At 36.0% G+C, this 20,278-nt stretch overlaps 1 protein-coding gene across 1 annotated transcript in view; it reads right to left on the bottom strand.

The window, feature by feature from the left end:
* The window catches only part of LOC136028229 (collagen alpha-1(II) chain-like), a gene marked incomplete in the record, with an annotated part of 194,538 nt that overhangs the window by 97,561 nt on the left and 76,699 nt on the right, over positions 1-20,278 (bottom strand). The window contains 1 exon segment of the mRNA XM_065705953.1: positions 14,421-14,567. Coding sequence (XP_065562025.1) covers positions 14,421-14,567 — 147 coding nt within the window.

The raw sequence follows: 20,278 nt of genomic DNA, 5'->3' as shown, positions 1-20,278 counted from the left end.
TGCTATTCTGCTTATGAATTGGGACTTAAGGATCGATACAAGTAATTTCGAAAACCCCACTGCCTTTCCATGACGATAAATAAAAATTCAAATTAAATCCTTTTATTTATCCTTATTTGAACTTTTATTTATGGTTAAGAATCAATTCCTTGGTAGCTAGGTTGAGGGACAGGCTTACTGCCTGTCCTTGAAAAAAGACCCAGCACCTGAAACACGGATTTGACTCCTTATAAGCATTCAATGGCTTTGGAGGGTCGCCATCCTTTTAAATCATAATAAGTCATTTTAATCACCCCCTTCAAAATATTTTTGACATTGATAAAGTCAAGGATGAGAATTTGACAGGAACTTTCCAAGAATAGTTCGATATGAAATGAAAAGTTTAGAATTTCACAATGCAGAACATTTCTGGAGTAATTTAGGAAAATAGTTCGCAAAGTTGCAGAAGATGTATTGGGTAGGAGAGTTGGAAACGCAGCTAGGAATGTTTACGAATAGCTTGAAGGCTGGTAAAAATCTCCTGAGTAACAAACCTTACGGGAATAAGATGAGAATAAAAGAAGTAGAGAAGGCACCAAAGTATGAAACAAGAATTTGTGGAATAGAGGCAATGGATAAAAGTGCCGAGAATCTGGAAAGTAGCCAGTCTGTATTTGTACCAACTAAAGATACGAATGAAGCCTCAATTAGCGATGAAGAAACTGTTGGAGAGAATTAAGTCCCGTGCTTCCTACACGTCTTTAGGAAGCAGATTACCTGGCATGGCACTTATTAGACTGAAAGATGCTAATGAAAAAGTTTAAGAGAAAATAGTATATTGATCGGAAGGGGAAAGATTTCACCTTTAGATTAATAGTTGAGAAATATCAGAATCATCAGACCCCTTTAATCTTCAGTTTTATGCAATTATGGACAGGAATATGACTTAACTGAAAGAAAAGCTTTAGTGTAGGTCCTATCCTATCCGAAAAAATATGCAAGATAAGTAAGTTAAAGGAATTAGTGCTATACAAAAGAATAATATTGTTGTGACTAACATAGAAAATGAGGTTAGCAGTTGGTTCGGAATCAGGAGTTAATGCGGGTTGTGTCTTATCCTCGTTTATGCGGATTATTTTGTGAACTTTATCCTAAGGAATATGGTAAAGGCTATGAAAGTACATGGTTTCCAATGGGAAGGTAAAACTCCTAGAATCAGATTATGTAGGTAATTTCAGTCTTCTAGATCAAAATATTAGCTAAATAAGAGAATTTTCGAAGGTTATGAAAGTTTATGGTTTAAAAATACAATTTCGAAAATTAAAGTTAAGAAAACTATGTCACCTTGACTAGGAGTAAGTGAGAATGACCATTGATCAGCCTTAATCGACTATTAAGAATGAAGATTTATGGCAAATTATTTGAAAATAAGAAAATATGAGAGCTTAGAGCAGCAGATTTCCTATCAGTAAGGTAAACCAAGGAAAGAAGGAAAAAAATATAAACATATATTTTTATATGTCCAAAATAAGGACTATATCTTCAAAATAAGAACCGGAGTTTAAGCTTGTTTTGCCCTCTCCTTTGTTGTCTGGTATTTTTAAGAGTCCTGGCACCCTCTACCCCCCCGATAAATCCCTGGTCAATGGGCTATAGATGGGAACAAATATGTGGTGGCGCAAGTTACTCAAACTAATTTCTTTTAATTTCAATTTTTCACTTCTGTAGTGCAAATGCGGCGTTAACACCAAGAATAAAACACACATCATTCATAAATCTTTGCTTATTATTGCCAGGAGTTACTATAATTAGGCTTGTGCATAAGTGAAAAGTTCATCACGAGTGTCCAGAAATTAGAGAAAAAGCGACACCCAAGTAGGCTTAAGCACAAGCAGGTAGGATAGAGATGTTTTTTTTTTTCAGGAACTTCAATCAAAAACCCCCGCATCATCAGTCCTTTTGCTCAAAACAAAACAGTGAATTTCACAGTTCTATAAAATGACTTGGATAGTGAGAAGGATTCCTCAAGTGGATCTTTGACCGGTGGTCGCATCTGCTGAGATATGTTTAGTTCGTAGAGGGGTAGGGAGACAGGCCATGATTAGGCCAAAATATGTCAGTACCCCTAACTCTAAAACTACGTAGCATAAAATTTATAGATGTTATTTCGAAATGAACCCACATTATAAGGATAGATCTTAATTAAGTAAAAAAAAAATAAGCTTTTTCCACTGAAAATAAGGAGCAACGTTAAAACTTAAAACAAACAGAAATTATTACGTATATGAAAGGGGTTGCCCCCTCCTCAACACCTCGCTCTTTGCACTAAAGTTTTTTTTGTACTTTTAAAAAAGCTTCTTATTGTTCTAATCGAACGATTCTTGTATTTCAGGAGTCGTTCTTAAAAGATTGGGATAAAATTCAGACTTTAATGTTAAGAGGGAGGTGTTGAGGGAGGGGGATCCCCTTCATATGCGTAATAATTTCTGTTCGTTTTAGGTTTTAAAGTTGCTCCTTACTTTTAGTTGAAAAAACTTGTTTTTTGTATTTAATCTATGGTAGTTTTTAAATAATATCAGGAACTCTGGGCCCACCGCCACGAAGAAATCCCCCTCTCCACAAAAATATCCTCTAGACAATTCAATCCACGTGAAAACCAGACAATTACGGTTAACATTTTGCATAAAATTTTGTATAAAAATTTTGGCAAATTTCCCTAGTTTAAATTTTCCCCTGACAAGTTTACTCCCTGCAAACATCCCTCCCATGGAAAATTCCCCAATAAAAAAACCACCATAAAATTCGCCCCTCCCACCCGAAAATGTATGCATACTTCCCAATAACAAATACAATGCGTAAACAATGGGCAAATCTTATGACTTAAAGACCTTTCCCATGGGATCATGGGGCGGGTTCATACTATATCCAAAGAAATATTTATCGGGCTTTTCAACTATGATGAACAAAATGGCTATTTCAAAATTTGATTGGACGATTTTTTGAAAAATGGGCAGGGAGGTGGTCAGTTGCCCTCCAATTCTTTTAGTAACTTGAAAAGGGCACTGGAATTTCCATTCAAATGAGCCCCCTCCCAATATTCTGGAACCACTGGGTCGATACGATCACCCCTGGAAAAAAAAACAAACAAAAAATAAACAAGCATCCGTTTTCTTTCTTCCGGTAAAAAATAGAAAATTCCACACTTTTGCAGATAGGAGGTTGAAACCTTTAAAACAAGGTTCTCTAATAGGCTGAATCTGATGGCGTGGTTTTTATTATGATTCTTCGGCCTTTAGGGGGTATTTCCCCTGTTTTTCGGAAATCAAGCAAATTTTCTCGGGCTCCTGGTCTTTGGGGTGTAACATTAAATTTAATGAAGCTGATATATTTGGAATCAGTATAACCAACCAATTCTTTCAATATATCTATCGGTATCAACATTCCCGTTTTATAGAGTTTTGGTTACTATTGAGCCGCATCGCTCCTTATTTACAGTTCGTACCACGACCTGTTTGATATTACGGATGCTTTCTAATTTAATTCTTCAATGAAAACTGTTCCCAGGGAAAAGCTTAAATACTGTATTTTCACATTCCTGTAGCGTACAGCTGTGATAATTTCATATTTCATTTCGGGCACCGATCAAATGATATGAGTGGTTTTCAAGGAGTTGAGTATTTCTATCACAGGTACAAGTACATTTTTTGGTTCCCGTACAACTGAACCCCGTGCAACCAAACCCATTAAACTGAATCCTCATGCAGGCCAACCCCCGTTTAACTGAGCCGTTGTTTAGCTAATCCCCTGTTTAATTCAACTCCCATTCGACTCAGTCTTGTTCAGCTCAACCCCCATGCAACTGAATCCTCGGTAAACTTAAACCCCGTGAAACTCATCCCCATTCAACTCAACCCACCCTTCCAATTCAACCTTCTTTCAAGTCAAACCCTGTCTTGCTCAACCCTAGTTTGACTCAATCCGATTTAACTAAACTATCATGCAACTCAACCCATGTTTAAGTCCCCTATTCCATTAAACCCCCCTGTAATTCAACCCTTAGGTTTAGTTGCGTTGCCTAAACGGGCGTTATTTTAAAAAAGGGTTGAATTCCAAGGGGTTTTGTTAAATTGGATTGAGTTAAACGGGGCTGAGTTGCAGGAGCGTCTAATTAAATATAGTTGAGTTAAATGAGGGTTGAATTGAGCAGAAGCTGAGATGAATGAGAATTGACTGGCATTAAGTTAAGTTGAAAAGGTTGTGTTTAATTGGGATTGATTTAAACGGGGGTCTAGTTACTTAAGGGTTCAGTTAAATGAATCTTCTGTTCTCTTTCTTTTAGTACATTACTGCTGCTACTACTACTAACAACAACTCACCGCAGCACCAAGCAACCTGAAGTCAACACAGCTACGCACACTCCTCCATCATCCCAATCTATTCAGAGCCTCCCTCTTTACACCCTCCAAAGAAGTTCCCATTTCCTTTAAATCTTTCTTTATGAGATCCTCTCGCCCCAGACGAGGACGACCTGCTTTCCGATTAGCCCTAGACGGTTGGCCGGAAAGCAAAATCTATCCGTCATCCTTCATCGGCAGAATGTGCCTTAACTATCTCAGCCTTTCTTTCATTATAGACCAAGAATGAGGCATTGAACCAGACCTTTCGTACAGCCTACTGTTTGAAATACGATCAGTCAGCCGGGTACTCAAAACAATCCGCAGGCAATTTCTCTAGAAAACATTTAGTAAATCTTCATCCGCTTTTCGGGGCGCCCATGCTTCAGACCCATATTTGACCACTGTCATTACTGTACCTTCCAATATTCTGATTTTAGTTTGCAGACTTATCTTTCTATTCTACCAAACTTTTTAAAATGTTTTTTCTTTCTTTTAATCCTTCTCCTATATCTCTGAGTGAACGTCCAATTTTAGGTAAGTAGCCCCAATGCTACCTCCAACTTCTAGTTCTAGTACTAGTACGTCTAGTACTTGACCCCTTGCGGTAACGTAATTCCTTTTGTAGTTTAATCGATTGTGTCGTCAAAATTTTCTTGTTGCCTTCTCGTGACATGCTGTCTTCCGAGATAGGATCAAGTCATTTTTCTCTATTATTGTTTCTGTCTGAGCTTCGTTGGGTTATGAATGACATTCATGAGAACTAGATTAAATTAGTTGTTTTTCTATTCTGCCATTATTTATCATAATTTTGACAGTGTGACTCAACCGATTCAGTAAGACAAACCGTTCCTACTCTTGAAATGTCTTTGTGTTTCCTTTTGAACTTGTTACAAGAGATTGATGACTTTCACTCTTCTCTCTGACGAGATCACTCTACAGTTTGATAATTTGACGACATTTTTGTTGACTTAAAGAAAAAGTGTACAGTTCCAATAGTACATGAACTATACAGTAATTTTGATCAAGCGCTTGCCCTCATTTCTCCTAGAAGACCAAAAATATAGAAATGTCAGAATTCAGAAATTTTTTGAAACAATATGCTATTTCTGACAAAGCAGCCTTTTTCTAACCTTTGCCCCCCTCCTGAATAATTTTGTCACATCTTGCTTAAATCTTTCTTGATTAATTTTGACGTACTTGAAAGCACTTCTGTTGTGTCTGCATTAGCATTCAGACATCTAGTTTTATAGCCCTTTATTCGACAAACAGATTGTAACAGTAACATAACAGTAAAAGTAACATATAGATTGAAGAAAAAACTGGAGGGTAAAATCTGCTAGATTCAATAAGAAAAATTCAAATAACAAGAAAAGATTATTCTTGAATTCTTGAAAAGATTATTTTTTTGATCCCTATTGTCGTAGTTCCACGAAGATACGCCAACTTTTTCAGCATTTTTCCTTTATTCAATTCTTTTATTATTTCACTAAAGCCTTTTCAACTGAGTTGAATTGCTTGTCTTCAGATTTTAACAAATACATCCTAGTACGAAAATTTTTGCGGGAGGCTATCAGACCCCTCCCCCCCACAAGTGAATTCGTTCATGGTTGTAGTATGATCTAATAGAATTTTTATTTGAATAGTCAGTTCTTGCAGGTTTTTTTCAGTTTTTACCTTACCCTGAAATCAATTCCTGTGCAGATGCATGTCCTGGCATAAAAAAAATGCAATACTTCGACTGAAATTGTTCAATTGATTCTTGACTCAGGAGGATCATACATTTTTGTTTGATTGTCACCCACAGATACAAGAGTTTAAAAGAGAAAAAATGACAAATGAAACGAGAAAAAAGCTTAACTGATGAAAGAGATAATTCGAGGAAAAATTATTTTGAGATTTTTTCTTCTGCACATTTGTTGCTCATGTTGCACAGTCAGCCGATTTCTGTACGTCAGAACCAGCCAGGTAACTGAAGAAATGTTGCCAGTTGATTGAGCTAAAGTCGCGCCGCCTAAAAGTGAAAATGAGCGAGAGGCACCATTTTACTATTGAGAATAAGCCGAATGTACGACTTCCCCTCAAGAATGCGTCGATTCGAAAAAAGCAGTGTGCAAACGCCTAAAAAAAGTGCCAAAATGGCGCAAATGCGCCCCATCTGGCACTCTGAACTGAGGTAGAATCCGAAGCACAAAATTTTAATGGACAGTAGGATTGGCCGGTTAGAATGTTAGAAGCGCTAATTCAAACAGAAAGGTACGCAAGAAATTATTTCAGAAGTGGGTTTCTTGTCCAGTCACAACAGATGAATTATACGAAAATTTTAAGAACACTTAGAAAGAATGAGAGCATAGAAATTTTGGAGGAAGAGAGATTTTTTACTTCCTCCCATGAAGTCAAGTATGCTTTATAAACGACATTGCGCATCCCTTAGCCTCAAGATTACAACTTTTTTTTTACATTTGCTATGACTTTCGGCCTATGCGACTTTGTGGGTAGTTTCGTTTCTTGGGGACAAATTTTCATTTTTTTGGACAAACAATAACAATTTGTGCTATAACACATTTGCATTTGAAGTACCACTCCCAACATCTCTGGAGTTTAAAGACCAATCATACCTTGTTCGTCCAACTAGTAATAAAATTAACATATCTTGTTCTCATCTTAAAAGTTAAATAAAAACAAAAATAAGATCTGATATTAGTAATGAACTATCAAAGTAAGAAATCACGACGGTAACTAAGTCAAGACGCTAAGGATAGATAACCAGAAAAAAAAGGCTTCAAGGATAAAGAAAATGAAACTGATACAATAACTAACAAGTACATATAGACAAGTCAGTCCTTTTTAAGGGGTACAAAGCAGATAAAATCTAGAGTAGAAGGCTTTTAACAAATGACATGAAATAAAACTGGTTATGAAAATGTTGTTACTCGGGTGATAAAACGCTCAACTTGAAAAAATTAATAGCTAGATCCAAGATTGAAAGACCAAGTTGGCTTTTATTATTTCACTTGCTCTACAATCAGTAATGATTGAAGGAATACAATGGTCAAAAAATATTTTTTATTATTTATTAGGAAAGACAAATTCAAACGTACTAAGGAATGGAAATGAAAAAATAACAATTTAGAAATGAATTACACTTGACGTCAGTGTATTTGTAATGTTTCCTTATCAACATATTCTATTCCCATCGTAATAAATAAAACTAAAGACGCTAGCTAAAGCCCAGGCCAGACTGCAGTTACACTGGTAAATAAAAACAGAATTATCCACAAATTAGTCGTTAATAAAATATTCCACGAGTAATTTGGTGAGATATATTCAACTTATGATCGTCGTTTTCGTGATTGACCATTGAATGTTTATGGTATATTCAGTTAGAACAGATGGGTGCTTGGAATTTCAATTCCTTTCGGTATGGTGGATTTGACAAATATATAAAAACATTATGCCAGTAAAAAAATACTTTGGAAAATTATCTTTTACATGGACTGTTCAAACCAAGTGTTCACCCTTATTACCGTTTGTTTCCCCGGTTGCTTTTCGTCCTCGTCGTTGTCTAAGACCAAAGGAAAAGCAGGTCATCCGCGGTTGGGATGGTAGAACGTCTGAAGGAAAGACTTAAGGGAAATAAGAGCTTTTTGGGAAGGATTAAAGAGGAGGGCTTCGAATAGACTAGGATGGAGGAAGAGCGTGCGTAGCTGTGTTGACCTCAGACGGCTTGGTACTGCAGTGAGTTGTTAGTAGTAGCGTTAGTAGCAGAACATAAAAATTTTAGCACATGGGGTCTTGCACAAAACTCCAGACTTAGAGGTGGATATTCAAATTTAACTTATATCCTTGCTTTTATTAACTTATTTGATCCGATTTTTGCTATTTTCCATTTGATAGTATTAATGGGTTATTTTATCTTATCGAGCCATTTTCCTGTGTTGTCAGTTTGTATTTTTATAAATGTTTAATGGATTCCTCCACAAGCCTTTTTCTGGGGACCCGGTTTTCTCTTTTGCTCGTTTTTTGTTTTGTAATATATTTAGTATAAAATAAATGGAAAACGATATTTTTTAATTTACTAATGAATGGGACAAGAACAACTAAATACACAAAAAACTGTGAAGGTTTCATGTATTTCTTTCTTCTTTTGTAGATTTTCAAGACATAATATCTTCCTTGATTACCGTCACTACTTTACCGTCAATGCTTTTGACACTACTTTACCGTCAATGCCAGTAAAGTAGTGTCACACGTTTCCAGTTTATGTTTATCTCTCGGTGAGGTTCCTTCACCGAGTCCTACAACCCTACAAGTTTCAAGCTAATGGGCAAAAAAAATAATGTGTTACAAATTGATACAAGAAAACTTTTCTTTCGGAATTTCTTTTCTTCATTGCGGTTTCTATGTAGAAATTCATTAGATTTGAAATTAAATTATTTTTCAAGACTATTCTGTTCATTGAGTTATCCTTGGCCTCATCTTAGATACTAATTAAATAAAAAAAAACTTGTTTTTTTTTAACTGGAAGTAAGGAGCGACGTTAAAACTTAAAACGAACAGAAATTACCCCGTATATGAAAGGGGCTGTTCCCTCTTCAACGCCTCACTCTTTACGCTAAAGTTTGACTCTTCCTCTCAACTCTACTTTTTAAAATAGTAAAAACTTCAGCGTAAAGAGCAGGGCGTTGAAGAGGGAACAGCCCCTTTCATATACGGGGTAATTTCTGTTCGTTTTAAGTTTTAACGTCGCTCCTTACTTTCAGTTAAAACTAGAACTTTTTAGTTTTTTACAAACATTTTCTTTAGTAAAAGATATACGTAGCTTACGAATTAGCTTACGTAACAAACTTCTATATTCGTATGTTTTTTTATTACGTATATGAGAGGTTTCGCCCACTCGTCAATACCTCGCTCTTTACACTAAAGCTTAAATTTTGTCCCCTGAATCACAAAGGCCGTAGAACAAATAGTTGAAATTACTAAAAATACTTTAGCGTTAAGAGTGAGGTGTTAGGAGGATGTGAACCCCTTATATGCGTAATATTTTCTGTTCGTTTTGAGTTTTAATGCTACCCCTTACTTTCAGTTGAGAAAACTTTTTCATATTTATTTTTTAATTGTTTTTTTAAATAATGCTAGAAAATGCTGCGCCCCCTTCATGAAAATCTTCTTCCCCCATGGAAAGTTTTCCCCTGCATAACCCCCTGTTCTCAACCACTCCTCCCAACCAAAAAATCCTCCTGAAAACGTCTGTACACTTCCCAATAACCATTACTATATGCAAACACTGGTTAAAGTTTGTAACTTGCATCCCCCCCACGGGGACTGTGGGGGAGTAAGTCGTCCCCAAAGACATAGTTATAAGGTTTTTCGACTATGCTGGATAAAATGGCTATCTCAGAATTTTGATCCGACGACTTTTGGAAAAAAATGAGCGTGGGAGGGGGCCTAGGTGCCCACTTAAGGGCACTAGAACTTTTCATTTCCGTTCGAATGAGCCCTCTCGCAAAATTCTACGACCACTGGGTCGATACGATCACCCCTGGGAAAAAAACAAAACAAAAACAAACAAACAAATAAACACGCATCCGTGATTTGTCTTCAGGCAAAAAATACAAAATTCCACATTTTGTAAATAGGAGCTTGGAACTTGTACAGTAGGGTTCTCTGATACGCTAAATCTGATGGTGTCATTTGAGATTCTATGACTTCTAAGGGGTGTTTCCCCCTATTTTCTAAAATAGGGCAATTTTTCGCAGGCTCGTAACTTTTGATAGGTAAGACTAAGCTTGATGAAACTTGTATATTTAAAATCAGCATTAAAATGCAATTCTTTAGATGTAACTATTGGTATCAAAATTCCGTTTTTTAGAGTTTTGATTACTACACTACACCTACTACACATACACTACTCCTTACTACAGATCGTTACAACGAACTGTTTGATCGTTACCACGAACTGTTTGAAATACAGTTATGAAAACTCTATTTATTTTTGGGACTCAGTAGACTGTAGCGATGCTAGCGGCTGGATACAGGAAACTGGTATTGGTATCTGATTGGTAACAGGAAACTGGTATTGGTATCTAAACTGTGTAAGCAACAAAACAAAACTGCGTTCCCGCCTATGGTGTTGTAAGTACGATTTACGCGTCGGAGCGCGGTCTTGGAGGAGGCGCCAAGTTCAGAGCTCTGTACCAAAAGCTTCTCATGTATTGGCATGTATAGACTGTATTGGTATCTAAGCTGTGGTCCCTCTGAGTTACAAGCACACCAAAGGCGAAACATTTCCTCCAATTTCCTGGCATTAGTAGCCAGATCGGTTCAGCCATTTGAATTTTTTTTTTTTGTATTATTATTATTTTATTTTTGCATCGGGGTTCACTTTGGCCTGGGATTTGTGGATACAGTTTAAAATTCGGTCAGAGACTACGATTTCGGCAGAAGTTTGGGTCTCACAAATCATTAGGTTTTTTATTCTGGGCAGATAAAAACAGTTCAAGTCTAGTAGCTGCTTTTGCTCAAAGCTGCTCGAACAGGTTTTGAGCTACAGCAGGTCGAAAATAAAAAAATTATTTTTCACCTTTTTAGCGTCCCATTTTTGGACAAACCAGTTTTTTCAAGTTTCTTTTCTGTGCGTCAGGGTCTTAATTTCCTTTTGGTACTGAGGACAGTTGAGCAGAGGTCTCGACCGAAATACATCCACACAATTCCTTTGTTTTTCACTGGTTAGAAATATACTCGTTTTTTTTCGCTTCAAACTTTTTTCATTTTTAACCAATGAGGTCTTAGAAATTATGTCTGAATGTAAGTTTCGAATTATCAGAAGAAAATCGATTTTTTGGCTCTCTTTTTACCCCCATTTTCGGGATAATCGATTTTTTGCAACTTTTCTTTTTAATAAAACTTTCTAAATCGAATTTGTTCTGACTATACCCTTTAAAATCTCCAATGAATAAAAATTCTTTTTATTCCTTAACCATATACATGGCTAAATTCTGTGGAAATTTTGGCTTACGCTCATTTGGCACAACACAACAGATTTGTAAACACATGTTGTCCTAAATTCTTTGTTAACTGATGGACATGATCATACTTGAAAAGGGTGGAGTACACTAGCTTTTGAAAGATCCTAACTTAAAGAAGACCAATGTTTACTGCAGAAACCAACAGAAAAAAAAGGTCAGAAACGTCTGATTACTCCAATGATGTCTTGTACATTTCCATTTAGAACAGCTTCGCTTGTCTAAGTTACGAAAAGAGAAGTATCGCTTGCTTATAAATGACACACTTTATTCGGCAGTACATAACAATGTGAAACCGACTTCCTTTTTTGACAGCATTCAAAGACAGCGTTTCATGATGTAACACTGAAGCATTATTAGCTCATTAGACTATGATCCATACTATTTTTTTCTTGACACAAAGAAACTGTGATATATTGAGCCAGGTTGCATCACTCACTAAACACGACATCTTTTTTACCACATCCTTGCTATGCAAATAGCAGTTCATTAATAATGATGAAGATATGAATGACTTGATTATTGGTTTTCTTATTTCCATAAGTCAAGTTCTGAGATGGCAGTTTCTCAATGAAAGGTATTGGTTTGTTGCTAGTATCGAAAGATTACATTGTCAGATCCCTCCCTTAAATTCTTAAGGATGTAACGGGTGGGATTAAAGTTACACTCGAATCATATACAAATATAATCCCTGACTACAAGAACGTACATATTAAAATTTATCCTTAGCTGTTAGAGAAATTTTAAGGCGCCTGATGTTTTAAAGACATAGGGAGTGCTTAAGAACTCATTATCATTTATGATCCATAATTACTTGTCATTATCTTCATTCCAAAATATCAGATAACAATAAATTCACCCTTAAATTGCTAATTGCATAGAAGATAAGAGCAAAGAATACGAAGCACTACGGTACTGAACTTTAAAACACTGACCAGTGGTTCTGACCTTCGGTTTATAACCCATCAGCCAGGAAATGCAATAGAGGGAGGGGCAGCTACTTCGTACTTTCGCGTACCATTCTTGTTTAACTTATCCGTATTTACCCAGTTAACAATTTAAAGCAGAGTTGACTGAGCTTATAGAGTCACATCACTGACCCCCATTTCAAAACAAATAACCATCAAAACTGCGACTCGAACCCCTGCCCTCACAGAAAAAAATTCAAGTCTAGTGTTCTAACCACTTGGCTAAGACGGCTCAAAATCGGAAGCTCAAGGATTGGAAGTTGCTGTAATCTTTATTTTGGTACTTTTTATGGTAAAAGTGAAAACCGTCATATCATTTAGAAAAGTGAAAAACTCCAAAATTGCTCCTAATAAGTTTTAAAAAATGCACTTATGCCACCCCTAATTTTCACGAATTGACGCATTACATCAAGATGCTTGACCATGGTGACGATTTTCACTTTTGACGCGAGGGATGCCAAAATGAAGATTACAGCAGATCCTAGAACGTACTGATCTCAGTCAGAAGTGCTTAAATTAAAAATATTCTGCTTCAAAGAATATTGAGCAGAGGACTTTAATGATGTTCTTATTAAATTCTTTAAATCACTGATCAGCCCAAACGTCAGACTTCTTTGAGAAACTCTTTCTTGTCAAAAGACGCAAGATCTTGGCATTCTGATCAGCCAAAAATGAGCCTAACTTATCTGTAAGATTTTTTACATGCAAGGTTCTTAGTGAGTAACGAAATCGCATTCTAAAAAAGTCTTGACCGCAAACACCCACAGCAGCACCCAGGATAGCTTTCCTCGACTCATTCTGATAAGTCCTGTCTGTACGTAAAGTATGGCCATTAACCATAGTAATAATAATTATAAATTTTTATAGAATAATGTGCCGTCAATGGGACTCACATTCATGACCTCTCGAATCCTAATAAGAATTTCTTTCTGTTTCAGTTTCAGAGAACTGTTTCAGAGAACACAAACCAAAGCCAATAAGGTGAGGGGTAGAGCTAGCTGTAATCGACTCCTCAAGAAAGATTTATGTCAATCTAACTCAATCTAATCTTGCTGCGGGAATCTATATTGGTAGGTCGATTTCCCTAATCGTTTAGCTGGTGTCATGCTTTCCGAAACTGGCCACGGTAACTTAGGCCATTGTAATCCCCGAAAAAGGCTACAACAGGTCTAGTCGACTGGGTAATAAATTTCTATTATAACCAGCTGTAGTTACCAAAATTTTCAGGAATATAGAAAGAATGAATTATCTTTCAATTAAATTACACAGACACTCGGCATTCTCAATCATTTTCCGGGATTGATGAACCCTGTTTACTGACTAACTGCCAGAATATATAATCTCATTTATCCTATAACTTGATCCTTATGTAATGGTAACATGGCACTGCCCTTTTGAGGGAAAGCGCACCTATAGAAGGGTTTGATAGATACTTCTCCAAATTTGTTGCTTTATATGCACATTGGATTTGTTTGGTAACATGAGCCTTGGATAAATACGGTCCTTCACCCTCCCCCCATGTGGATGACAATAATGATCTTTCATGACGATTATTTTTAGGATAGTAGCATATTTTAGAGGGTTTGATAGTAATTTTTGAAATGTTTAAAATACCTTGTAGGTTTCATTGCGACTATAAACAACCAGGGAAGGGACAATACCTCTACTTCATAATGGATATCCACTATGATAGTACAAGCGGGGATATGACTCTACCCTCCTTCTGGAACATGGAAAATATACAAGAAGCAAAAACTTCGTATAAAAACATAACACTTGTAAAGGAAAAAAACCTTTCAACTTTGGTCCTTTCCCAAGTAGGATTTCTATAGAAACCCTTGGTCATTAAAAATATTGTGTGGGTAAAAAAAGGGAAACACATTTATATCATAATTTCCATGAACTAATGGGAAGACACATCATCAGAAGTATATTTTAAATTCATCTTGAGAATTTAAATCATATGATATTTTAGATAAAGGAGTTATATTGTTGGAAAGCAGTATACCTACTTTTTATCAAAATAGAATTTACCCACTATTAAACAGAATTACCTGATTTTCCTGGAGTTCCTGGTACACCAGCTGGACCAGGAGGTCCCGGTGGACCACTTGGTCCTGGAGGACATGTGCACTGAGGCTGTAACGTGTGACCAGAGCTGCGCAAAATTTGAGTGCCAGCATCTGTTTCTAGGAACTCACCTGAAAGTTGGTATTAAAATAGATTTAAAAAAGACCGGTAAAACAGCGGAGTAGCCATAACTGGTGGTATTCTGATTCTGTCTTGGCATCAACTTCGTGCTGACTGCCTGTAGTAATCCAAGACAACGCTCTAGTTTTGCCTGTACTATGGAGTCATACGGCTTCAATATGTTATCCCTCTTTTAACAGAGCCATTTCATATGGAGGGGGTGGCCATGGAAAATTTGGAAGGGGCTAGTTCAATTGGAAAATAAGAGTTCAAGAGCCCTTTCTAAGAGCAACAAATAATTGGACTGCAACCAGCCCTATTCCCTTGCCCTTTAGGCTATACACCCCCTCGTTACATCCTAAGACAATCGATCAAAATTTTGAGATAGTCATTTTGTTTAGAATAATCGAAAGGTCCAATCAATATGCCTAAACAGATTATATGATCTTCAATGGTTCTGAGACAAGGGTCGTTAATAAAACAAATTGGCGATTTTTTAAGCGTGTCTTGTAATGATTTAAATATATAAAAAAACAAGATTTTAAAAACTAAAGTATGGAGTAACATTGAAACTTAATACGAAGAGAAATGATTCCGATTAAGATGGGGACTTACTCCCTCCTCAATACCTCGCTCTTCACGCTAAAGGAAAAGAAAACTTTCAAAAAAGTTTCTTATTAAATGCCCTCGTGTTTCAGGAGTCATATCCTTAAATACTTGGGACAAAAATTCAAATTTTAGCATAAACAGCAAGGTACTTAGGAGGGGGTTAACCCTGTCATATACGGGAATAATTTATCGTCTTTTTAAGTTTCAATATTGCTCCTTAAATTCAGTTTAAAAACCTTTTTATATTTAATTTCTAATCATTTTTCAAATAATACTGAGAAATCCACCTGGCCTCCATGTAAAATTCCCCCCCCCACATAAAATTTCTCAAAGTAAAGTTCCTCTCCCGTAAAACACAACCACTCCCCCGAAAAATCCCCCTCAGACAATCGCATCCTCGATGATCGTTTTTTGAATCATGTCGGATATCTCCCATCCGTGGAACATTTTCCCCGGAAATCCCCTATCCCCAGTGGAAAACTGCTCCTACGGATAATTCCTCCATTGAAAACCCCTCCAGACAATCCCAACCCCTCTTAAATTTCCCCTCAGAGCATCTCCAGTCGGCAAAGACAGAGTAAGACAAATAAAAACAATTTCACAAAGGAATTCTGGCAGGTTCTTGCAGAGTAAAACTTCCCCTGGAAAGCTCACCCCTGGAAATTTCCCTCCCTACGGAAAATTTTAGTCTTAGTAAATCTCCCCAAGCAGAAAATCTCCCCCCCCCTCCAAAAGATGTTTGTAGGCTTCCCAATAATAAATACTATATGATAAATTCCGTAACTTACAGTACCTTTCCCAGGGCCTGTGGGGGTCATGTTATTCCCAAAGGCAAAGTCATTGGACCTTTCAACTATACTGAACAAAATGGCTATCTCATTTTGGTTAGACAGCTTTGGGGGAAGAGGGCGTGGGAGGGGGACCAACTGTCCCCCAATTTTTTGGTTACTTAAAAAGGGCACTTGAACATTTGGTTTCTGACCAAATTTGGTTTGTAGATTTTGTTGAAACGCTTAATTTCAGCCCTTATTCCAATATAAATAGCAACTTTGTTGTCACGCGAAGTAAGGTTATAATTAAGTTTAAAATGTAATTCAGTATGGGTACTGATGGTATCTGCGGGGTGACTCTTAATTTTAGCATTGATTTTCTATTTAATTACCTGAGCTTGTTGTTTAAATTGAGACTCTCCTCTGGAATAGTGCCAAATATTTATTGTGAAGTAAACCGATATCCGTGACAAAACGAACTAAATTTTCTCATCTTTGCAATGGGTAGAGACCCATTACTGTATTGAATCTTTTTGTAAATTATTTGAGCTGCTTACTTGTGATTAGTTGTCATCCAACGTTGTTTAATCTAGTTCTCCCGTTATGTCCGGAAGAACTTTTTATTTATTTTTAATCAATTTATAAATTTTTATTTATTATATTTTTGTATTTATTTATCAGTCAACATATCAATTGATGTTATATGTGTTATATAGACGTTATATTGATGTTTTAGATGCTTTATTTTTCATTTGGTTAAATAATGGAATTGTGTCATATATCACATGTAGGAAAAAACCCTCGAATTTTCTTAGTTGGATATAGTAAAGAACGACCCCAAGAAGAGTTACTCAAATGTGACAACATATACACTGTATATCAGTTGCCGTTTTTTGTGAATGAACTCTCAACTCTTTATCCATCTGTCGCTCCTTCTTCTTCTTTTTTCTTTCTTTTGTTTTCGTTGCTGTTTTTTCTTTTTTCTATTCTTTCTTTTGTTTCTTCTTTCTATTTTTGTCAGTACTTCTTTGTGAATTTTATGTGCTTAATCGATTGATAGTTTAATATATGCAAGTTTTGTTTCGTCATTTTCCTACTTTACAGGCCACAGAGCCTTTGTGGGATCTCTAATTGTGAGTCGTTTTTTTGTTGTGGAAAAAAATAAATGTATCTATCTATTTAAAAAAAAGAACGCTCTCCCAATTTTCTAGGATCACTGGTTATGTACGATGAATCCTGGAAAAAAAAAGAAAAAAAGAAAGAAAGAAAACAAATAAACACGCCCGTGATCTGTCTTCTGAAAAAAAAAGAAACAAAATTCCACCTTCTTTAAATAGGAGCTTCGATTCTTTTGATGTATCTATTGTTATCAAAACTCAGTTTATTTGGAGTTTCGTTTACTATTCAGCCATGTCGCTCCTTATTTACAGTTACTGCCCCAAACTGTTTGACAGGGGGCTTGTGCAATAATCTACTACGGCTAAGGGTATTAAGTTGAAACTTTCAGGGAATGTTCAGGGGGAGGTTGAATTAAATCTAAGGACACTATGTGCATCCAGGTTGTCAATAGGATGTATCTACTTTATCTCAGGAACTAAGAGCATTAAGCTGTACCTTGCAGGTTCTAGCGTTTTTTTAAATGACTCTTAGCTTTCCAAAGTGCCTTTTTTCATAAATTCGGAAGAATAAAGTATTTTTTGTTGCAGATCATTTTTCAAATAATGTTTATTGCAATAAGACAAATGCGCTAGCATTATATTACAGCTTGATTTAATATGTTTCAGTAATAAAATGGGGAGCCTGAAATATAATCTGAAATTAACTTACGTTTTTCTATATTTCCTTTTCCAAGAAGCTCAAGAAAATTATCTAAAACTATAAAACGGACTATTCGGGGTGCAAAGATGAGTTGAAACCGGGCGTTATTCCTTAGACATTACAATCAAATTAACGTCGTAGGTCAACTTTCGGCATTCTGTGTTGATTTATACATAATTGTCTATTTTTTTTTAACTGACTTTAGCTGACTATTTAGGTTAAAGCTATTTCTAGGCATTAATGGAGAGGGGGGAGAAAAAAGTACAACCTGTTTTATAATGATAAAATTAGAATCTTACTGTTATTTATTGCAAGTACTTTTAAACGTTCTCCCAGGAGGATTATTTCAAGCATATTATCCTGATTGCTATTGAATCAAAAGATTAGTTCAAGACCGTCCTGAAATTGACTTCCAATTCAACAGAATTTATGCAACGATTATGTTGAATATAATAAAAAACAACGCTCAGATCACGTCATGCAATTTGATAATGCAATATTTTGATTTAAAAAAAAAACATATTTTGAGTAAAAAAAAAAACCCTTGAAAACTGGAAAAATCATAATAATAAAAAATAATGAAACTTTGGCTGTTGAAACCAGCAGAAATAAATCAAATTAAACATAAAGATAACAGATACTGAAATATATGAGTAAATAAATCATAGAAGGAGTAGAAATTAAAATAAATAATTAAGTTAAACTTCAAGTGAACATAAATTAGCACAAACAGAGGTAGGATACTTCCTCCTGCTACTAAGCTACTAAACCCTATTTTGTCATTTGGGATTAACTGAAAAATGAAATTTATTTTAAATTTTTATTTATATATTATATACATGCATAACAGAAAAGAATACTTTAAAGAAATATGTTTAAAATCTGTTAACTTGCACTTAAATCTTTTAACACTTTAGGAAATATACAGACTAATTTAACATATTAAATTAAAAGAATATTTTCAACAACAAGTTTTTCAAAAGAAATTAGTTCAAATTAAAATAACTTAAACCAAAAGAGAATTTCAATTACAATTAACGAATAAATAAAGCATGTACCGAACAGATATTGAAATTAATGATAAATCCAAACTTGAAACAATCAGACACACCACAAATATGAGTTTGGCTACCGACCCTCTCTCACCCCCTTCCAAAGTCTATGGAGTCATTTAAGCTTTAATGAGAATCCAGAAACAGTTCGTGTTAAGGAGTATTTTTGCGTCATGACACCTTACAATATCAAAATACGAACCAATTTCTAAGGAAGAAAAAAATAAGTTCCTTTAAGCAAATATAATTGAGCTGATCAACTTAGTTTTACTATTCTATATAACAATACTAATTATTGTAATCACTTTTTTCCCGTTGACTCCAATTCATTCAAAGCATAGTACATAGATAGCTAAACGAAGCAAAAAAACTCCAATAGGCAATTTACTGAAGAAATTCGTTTAGTAGAACGACCAATCGGCGCATATGTCTTTAGAGTGTTTTTAAGCGGGTGGCAAACCAGCTCTTTTTATGGCACTTGGTATTAACCAAGTGACATATAGCAGTCGCCAATTCTGTCGGTCTGTCTGTCTGTCGGTCTGTCGGTCTGTCCCGGTTTTGCTACTTTAGGCACTTCCAGGTAAGCTAGGACGATGAAATTTGGCAAGCGTATCAGGGACCGCACCAGATTAAATTAGAAATAGTCGTTTTCCCGATTTGACCATCTGGGGGGGGGGAGTAGGGGCCGGCTAATTCGGAAAAATAGAAAAAATGAAGTATTTTTAACTTATGAGCGGGTGATTGGATCTTAATGAAATTTGATGTTTGGAATGATATTGTGTCTCAGAGCTCTTATTTTAAATCCCGACTGGGTCTGATGACATTGGGGGGAGTTGGAGGGGGGAAACCTAAAATCTTGGAAAACACTTAGAGTAGAGGGATCGGGATGAAACTTGATGGGAAAAATAAGCGCAAGTCCTAGATACATGATTGACATAATCGGAACTTATTTGTTCTCTTTGGGGTAGTTGGGGGGGGGGAGTAAGTCTTAAAAATTAGAAAAATGAGGTATTTTCAACTTGCGAACGGGTGATCGGATCTCAATGAAATTTGATGTTTAGAAGGATATCGTGTCTTAGAGCTCTTATTTTAAATCCCGACCAGATCTTGTGATGGGGGCGGGGAGTTGGGAGGGGGAACCTAAAACTTGGAAAACACTTAGAGTGGAGGGATCGGGATGAAACATGGTGGGAAAAATAAGCACAAGTCCTAGATAGATGATTGACATAAACGGAACGGATCCGCTCTCTTTTGGGTAGTTGGGGGGGGGGGGGTTAATTCTGAAAAATTAGAAAAAATGAGGTATTTTTAACTTACGAACGGGTGATTGGATCTCCATGAAATTTGATTTTTAGAAGGATATCGTGGCTCAAAGCTCTTATTTTAAATCCTGACCGGATCTGGTGACATTGGGGGAAGTTTGGGGTGGGGAGACCTAAAATGATGGGAAACGCTTAGATTGGAGGGATTGGG

This window comes from Artemia franciscana, chromosome 6 (assembly GCF_032884065.1).
Source record: "Artemia franciscana chromosome 6, ASM3288406v1, whole genome shotgun sequence".
Classification (NCBI taxonomy): domain Eukaryota; kingdom Metazoa; phylum Arthropoda; class Branchiopoda; order Anostraca; family Artemiidae; genus Artemia; species Artemia franciscana.
This window is presented reverse-complemented; position numbering and strand designations above follow the sequence as displayed.